This window comes from Spinacia oleracea, chromosome 6, assembly GCF_020520425.1.
Source record: "Spinacia oleracea cultivar Varoflay chromosome 6, BTI_SOV_V1, whole genome shotgun sequence".
NCBI lineage: Eukaryota > Viridiplantae > Streptophyta > Magnoliopsida > Caryophyllales > Amaranthaceae > Spinacia > Spinacia oleracea.
The window spans coordinates 55789703-55797051 of NC_079492.1; the positions used below are offsets into that span (position 1 = coordinate 55789703).

Genomic DNA, 7349 nt, shown 5'->3' on the forward strand with positions numbered 1-7349 from the left:
ACTTTCTTGCCTGCTGCTTGTCTTCGGAAAGTTCTCCCCTCTCTTTGTATGCTATTACTGCGTCCATCCAGCTCTGCTCGGGACATAAATTGCATACTGTGGGGGTGGCAAATCAATGCTCCTCTCTTGGTGAACTTCCACATGGACCGACCTATTTAGGTCGATGAGCGTTGAGCTTGCAAGTTTTGACAGTGCGTCAGCTTGTGTATTCTGGCCTCAGGGAATGAGGATGACTTCGAAGGATCTTAACTTTGACGTTAAGGATTTAATTTTCGCTAGGTAAGATGTCATGCTGGGCCATTTGGCCTCATAATCCCCTCGGATCTGGTTGGCTACCAGCTGTGAATCAGTCTTGAGATGAACATGTTCGGCTTCCGGAGATAGGCAAAGTTCTATCCCTGCGATTGCAGCCTCATATTCGTCCTCGTTGTTAGTTGCTTTGAAGCCAAATTTCAGGGCATACTCTATGCTTTTTCCTGTTGGAGGGATTACCACAACTCCGGCTCCCAAGCCATTTACTGTGGAAGATCCATCAGTGTAGACCTCCCAAGTGCTCTTTGTATCGTCCAACATCTCTTGGTACGAGCATTCGGCCAAGAAGTCAGCGAGTGACTATGCCTTGATGGCTGTCCTCGGCTGGTACTTGATGCCGAACTCTGATAGCTCGAAGGCCCACGCAGCCAATCTTCCCGACCTCTCTATTTTGTCAAGTACTTTTTCGAGCGGTGGGTCGGTTAATACTACGATCTGATAAGAGTCGAAGTATGGTCTCAGCTTCCTTGCAGGTACTACCACTGCATATGCCACTTTCTCGATGAGCGGGTACCGAGTTTCGGCACCTGTTAGCGTTCGACTGGTGAAATAGATTGGCTGTTGCTTCCTCTCTTCTTCCCGAAGGAGCACTGCGCTGACGGTCCCGTGGCTAACTGCGACGTATAAGTATAGGGTTTCCCCCTCTTTCGGCCTGACCAATGTCGGCAGTTGGGCCAGATGAGCCCTAAGCTGTTGGAACGCGTCCTTTTGCTCTTGTTCCCATATCAGCTCGGGGTCCACCTTCCTCGCGACGCCATTTTTCTTGATGGGCACTGCTTCTCCTCCGGGAAGGGTCTTTGGTTTTAGAGCTTTAAAGAAAGAAGCTCCCTTGTCCGAGGCTTTCGATATGAATCTCGAAAATGCGGCTTACCTTCCAGTTAGCCTCTGCACGTCTCTCTTTGTCCTTGGCTCGAGAAAATCCAATGCTGCTTGGACTTTTTCCGGGTTCGCGTCAATTCCTCTTTCGCTTACCATGAATCCGAGGAACTTTCCTGACTTAACCCCGAAGACACACTTCTTCGGGTTTAGTTTCATGTTGTATTTCCTCAGGTTTCCGAAGGTCTCGGCCAAGTCTTTGACATGGTCTTCCTCCTTGATGCTTTTCACTATGGAATCGTCCACATGAACCTCGACGTTCCTTCCCTTCTGATCGGCGAAGACGTGGTCGACTAGCCTTTGGTAAGTTGCTCCGGCATTTTTCAAGTCGAAGGGATCATTTTGTAGTTGAACACTCCTGCACTCGTGATGAATGTTGTCTTCGCTCTGTGATCGGGGTGCATGAATACTTGATGGTACCCTGAAAAGGCGTCCATGAAGCTGAGCAGTGCGTGGCCACTCGTAGAGTCTACCAACTGATCTATCCTCGGCAGGGGATAACAGTCCTTGCGGCAGGCTCGGTTTAGATCTGTGAAATCTACGCACATGCGCCACGAGCCGTTTGCTTTCTTGACCATCACCACATTGGCTAACCCCTTGGGGTACATGCATGGCTCGATGAATCCGGCCTCTCACAGCTTTTTCACCTCTTAGGCGATGGCTTTGTTTTTCTCCGAAGTGTAATTTCTCTTTTTCTGCTTGATTGGTTGGGCTTCGACGTTGACATCCAGTTTATGACAAATCATCTTCGGATCTATCCCTGGCATGTCTGCTGCCGACCATGCAAAAATGTCCTTGTGATACATGAGGAGTTGTATTAGATCGATTCGGAGTCCCGAGCTTAGGCCTTTGCCTATTCGGACACTCCGGTCTGAATCATCTTCGAGGAAGATATCCTCCATTTCTTGGTCTGGCTCGGGAGATAGGGTTTCGGGCCGAGCATCCACCTCTGCGGGTTTTACCAGACTTCTCGTGCCTGCCTTTCTCCTCTTTGCCTCGCTCTCCTCTCTCGAGGGATCCTTCTTTCCTTCATCATCTTCAGAACCGTCTCCTAGCCTTGGTTTTCGGATAGCGGTGTGGCAGGTTCTTCTTGCGACCTCTTGGTCGCCTCTAACTCGTTCAGCAAAGCCTGCGTCCGAGACATATATCATCATTTGGTGGTACGTGGATGAGATTGCTTGCATCTTATGGATTATGGTTCGTCCCATGATGACATTGTACACTGAATCGCAATCCATCACAAAGAATTCGTCTCGGAGGGTTCTTGCTGCCTGTCCTTCGCCAACCGTGACTGGTAATGTGATTTTCCCTCGGGAATCGCTGCGGATCCGTTGAATCCGATCAGGGGGTAGCTGACTTTTGTTAGCGACTCCTCTGATTCCTCGAGGATCAGCTGTTCGAAGCAGTTTCTGAAGATGATATTGACGACGCTTCTTCCGTCGAAAAACAACGTTGGGGTTGTTGAGATCCAAGGAGATTACCAAGGGATCATCATGTTTGTACTGGATTCCGAGGCAGTCGTCGGTAGTAAAAGTCATGTTCGGGGGATGGGGCTGACTCTCTCTTACGGTGCTGAAGTTCACTCGGTGGGAGAGAGCTCTCAGGTGTTTCTTGCTGGCGTGGCCAGACCTTTGCCCTCTGAACACCACCAGGATGTCGTTCTTCTTTTGCCCTGCGGCCTCGTAGATCCTCTTCTGGGGTTGCTCTTGCGGTTTGCCACCCACGGCTTTTTCCTTTTCCTCCCTTCAGTCTAACAAGTACTGTTTTAGGTAGCCTCGGCGGACGAGGTCCTCAATGTTGTCTTTCAGCGAATTGCATTCCTCGGTGTGGTGACCGAAGTCATCATGGAACTCGCACCACTTGTTCTTGTTTCTCCTTGGGTTGGACCTGAGCTTCCCTGGTAACTTCCACTTTTTGTCGTTCCTGTGGAGGCTGAAGATTTCTTTTCGGGGCAGAGTGAGTGGAGTGTAGTTGGTGTACTTGGGTTGAAGTTCACCCTTCCTCCCGTCCTTCTTTGGGCTCGCATTTCTTGCACCCACTTTCTCTTTCCCTTTCCTTGAGCTGCCCTCGGGCTTGCTCTGATTTGTTCTTGTGTCTCTCGGATCCGAAGATCCTTTCAATCTTGCAGCGGCCTTGTTGAACTCGATGTTAGATGAGTTCCTGTCAGGGAAGGAAGCTCTCGTTCGGGTCTGGAAACCTCTTCATTGGGTGGCATGTTCAGTCGTCGGCTAGTTCTCCTTTCCTCTCTGCGGTTGTTTGCCAATCCTTGCTCCTTCTCGTTGAAGAGGAAGTTTTGCATGATGGTCATGGCCGCGTTGAGCTCTTCGCGGGATGGAATTGGGGGTCTTGCAATCGTGGCGGTCGTAGCTATGCTTGGTTGTGACCGCGGCTGCGGTTGCGCTTCCGCCTCAGATTCTGATTATGTGCGGACTATCATGTCATTATCATTGTTGTTATCCATTTTCGGAGCGAAGATGGTTAGTTTTTTTAAGGCTTTGAAGTGTTCTTCCCCACAGACGGCGCCAAATTTTTCCGGTGTTGAAACAATGGGCTTTGTATGAAGGCCCTTTCGATGTGTGTTGAAGATCTTGCTAGCTTGAATGAGTCAGGTCCGAATTCACCTGCACAATGACAAGTTTACTAGCCTCGGGGGTGTTTCTGAGGAAAGCCCCTCCGATGTGTAAGTAAGAACAATGCTCGGGTTCTAGAGAGAAGTTCTCTAGAGAGTAGTCTTAAGGCGGTAAATTGGACGTACCTTAAGGTGTGAGCATTGACGGCTTATTTATAGTGTTTGTATAATAAATGCCCATATCTCATTTATTGTTGTTGGGCCTTGGGCCTTTGTTGATGGCTGACTAGCTATTTAGGTTAGAAAGGGATTTGATTTTATTGTATTGAGCCATTGGATTTTAGACTTAGTGGCCTAATTGGTATCCAATTGGGAGCCCAAACAGTAGGTATGTGGGTTGCTAAATTTTGTACAATTCGAGCTCTGTTGGTTTTTGAAACTTCTGAATGTTAAAAAGTATAAATAGTAATAGACATCCCATGATTATAGATTCTGAAACAGATTTTGTAGCATCATAGACTTTTGCCAGGGCAATGTTATAAGACAATGACTTGTTATTCATCTGAAATCAGTAAATACTGAACAGCTTCATAGGCTCATAGCTTTACCAATGATATCAAAGATGTCCGGCGTACTGATTGTGAAAGACATATACATATACACTATCAAAATATGCATGATCTTGTTCATAACTTCCAATCCCAAATCCCAACATACCGCAAAATGCCCCCAGGAAACCTACTACAGTAGATAAATGTACTACAAAAAACAATGCTGACTAACTGTACGTCTTCAAGGTTCAGCAATGGTTAAAAACAAGGGGAGTCAGCTACCATTCTCATCATGCTTTTCTTATAGTGATCTTCACTGGGGAGATAGTATGGCTCAATAGAAAACAAGTAAATGACGAGACACATTCATCGTTGTATCGACGAGTCCTTGAATCAAGAATCTTGACCTTCTTCAGATTTTTCAGGGACTGCTTTAGTTTCTGGTTAGAAGATGATTGATCAAACCTGCCACCGAAGTTGAAGGTATTGTTGAAGTACGGAACGAGTTGAAGCTGCAAACAAAGTGCAGTGCATTAATAATATATAAAAGACTCTGCTGTGAACACATCAATTCTGCATTTATTTTATCAGAGTCAAACTAACCTGAGCGTTACTGATTTTAGATGATCTGACAAAAAGTTGTTTCAGGTGTTGTGAATTTTCAAGCATGCTTATAACTCCAGGAAGCTCCAAATCTGTGAGTAAGGTGTCTAGTACCAACGAGTTGCAGTATGAATACGGCGAGGTTACATTCTTCATTTTCATCATAGAGAGAACCTTTGCATTATCACAAACCAAACTCAATGTCAGATTATCTGTCTGATGCCAACATATGATAGATACATGGAGTACGAAGTAATCACTTTGTCTACAGAAGCTTTTGCTAAATTTATGACTTAATTACCCTTATCTGAACTTAATTTAGGACTAAAAGAAGACTAATGCAAATGGCATAAACCCCTTAAAAAGGGTTAAGTTTGTGTTTTATTTAACTGATTTCCACTTATTTTTCCTGAACTTATCTTATCTGAATTTATCAAAACTTATTTTAGTTCTAAATTATAATTGGTCAACCCTTATTTTTTCTGAACTTATCTTATCTATACAGCATTTCAGCCTTTACCATTATTTATCATTATTTCCAAAAACAACCAGAAGATGTAATTGAAAGTCCGATGTATTACCATATAACAAGATGAGTAATAGTAATTCTCAAGAACAAACTGAATATTATATTATAAAGATTAAATTGATTTCCAAAATGCAGAAGAATGAGAGGTAGAGAAAGGTTAAGTAACTGACCTTAATGCACCAATTTCCCACTCTAAGCGAACTGACACCGTGAAGTTTAGCAAGAAGCTCCATTAATATCACACCGTACTCCTTATACATGTCCTCATCGCCTTCACCCTGCCGTGGCACTGCTCGGAAAATCAGCTCAACCTTCTTCAAAGAAGACGATGTATTCATCAACCGGCATTTGGTGAACAAAAAATTACCAGTCAGAATTAATGTCTCGAGATGATTAGAGACATAAATATTCAGCATATCTGGCCCACCCTTAGAGAATCCATTAACACCCAAAGTTCTCAAACTAGAAGAATAACAAGTATCAATTGCAGAAAACCCTTTACAATCCCCAAATTCTACATTCGTCAGCCGAGGACTTCCCATCAGAATTTTCTTAATTGCATCCTCACTGATAAAAGTATTATGAATGTACAGATTCATCATACAACTCCAACTCACGGTACATCGAGGCGAAACATGGCAACAATCGAATTGAATGTTCACAATTGAATTGGTATTGGCGTAGAGGTGTTGTGGTAACATGCAAAGTTCCCAAGAAAAACTTTCATTGTCAATATTACCTGATGGGAAACCCAGTTTGGGCATGCCATGGAATAAAAGGTGGAGGGTTTCGACCTTTCTCGTGATCGCATAACGAACAGAATTCGACACGAAAGACTCGTGTTCTTGTGAATAGTCGAATCCTAACTTGAAGCTGATGAGTTTACGGGACTGGTGAAGGCGCATTGCCCCTGTATACAATTTTACACAGTAGCAAGCAAATCCCCACTTCTTCTTGTACTCGACTTCTTCTTCTTTCTCATCCTTATACTCAATAACGCCAACATCAGAGTATAGATAATCGGAAACTTCATGGTCAAATTCGCCCCCGTATTTGACGAAATCCAAATGAGGGACTTTAGCCCAGAGATAATGCCATCTCTTGGAAAGGACGCTTGTTTGAATAGCATCAAAAGTTATGAGAAGAGGGAGAATGTGTTCCACAATAAGTTTATCTGGCAAATTGCTGATTCGATCTTCAAAGGAAAGACAGGTTCTTGCCCGTTTATTAGATGGGTTGGAAATGGATTTCTCATCGGATTTGCAATTGGAAGTTACCATGGAAACAGGCTAATTAAAGGGTTGTGTTTCTTTATTCTGGTGGAAAGTTGTGGATTTTTTGGTATGGCTGAGCAACTTTTGTTCAAGAACTCCCGCCAAAATCCCAAAATCGCGGAAAAAGTTCGCGCCAATTTCTTTGTGGTACATGTTGGTGGTTTATTTGACCTACTAATTATTTAACTAGATTAGGTCACTGAGAATGCACGGATTAATTACTTTACTAATTGTTTATAATATATTTTACTAAAATATTGTTCTTCCTAATCAAAGTTACTGCATAATTAATAAAATCGTGAACATACTTAATTACTTGAATCATCTAATTCACAATATTCAATTTATGTCATGCATATTACATGTTTTATATGTTTAATAAGCTAATTTAACCAAAATATTATCCTAATATATTGATTTGACCAAAACATTGATTATATATATTTTTCATTATTAATATAACGATTTGACTAAAATATTGCCAAAAATCATTTTTTGCAAATTATTATGTAGCATATATTATTTCCATAATCTATAAACAAATATTATTTTTTGTATATAAACAACAAATAAAAAAGGATATAAACCAATTTATTTTTTTAAAAATACTACCTCTGTATTTTATTAGGAGTCTC

General features: G+C 42.9%; 2 protein-coding genes across 2 annotated transcripts; both read right to left on the reverse strand.

The window, feature by feature from the left end:
• Window positions 1-1838: 1838 nt before the first annotated feature.
• LOC130463165 (uncharacterized) lies at window positions 1839-2726 on the reverse strand. The gene is made up of 2 exons (XM_056832215.1): window positions 2151-2726; window positions 1839-1982 (listed from the first exon to the last, which is right to left on the reverse strand). Exons 1-2 carry the CDS (start codon window positions 2724-2726, stop codon window positions 1839-1841), a joined length of 720 nt encoding a protein of 239 aa, XP_056688193.1.
• Window positions 2727-4308: 1582 nt separating this feature from the next.
• LOC110798407 (putative F-box protein At1g49610) lies at window positions 4309-6755 on the reverse strand. Its single transcript, XM_022003579.2, has 3 exons — window positions 5611-6755; window positions 4912-5085; window positions 4309-4820 (listed from the first exon to the last, which is right to left on the reverse strand). Exons 1-3 carry the CDS (start codon window positions 6718-6720, stop codon window positions 4599-4601), a joined length of 1506 nt encoding a protein of 501 aa, XP_021859271.1. The 5' UTR covers window positions 6721-6755; the 3' UTR covers window positions 4309-4598.
• Between the last annotated feature and the right edge of the window lie 594 nt (window positions 6756-7349).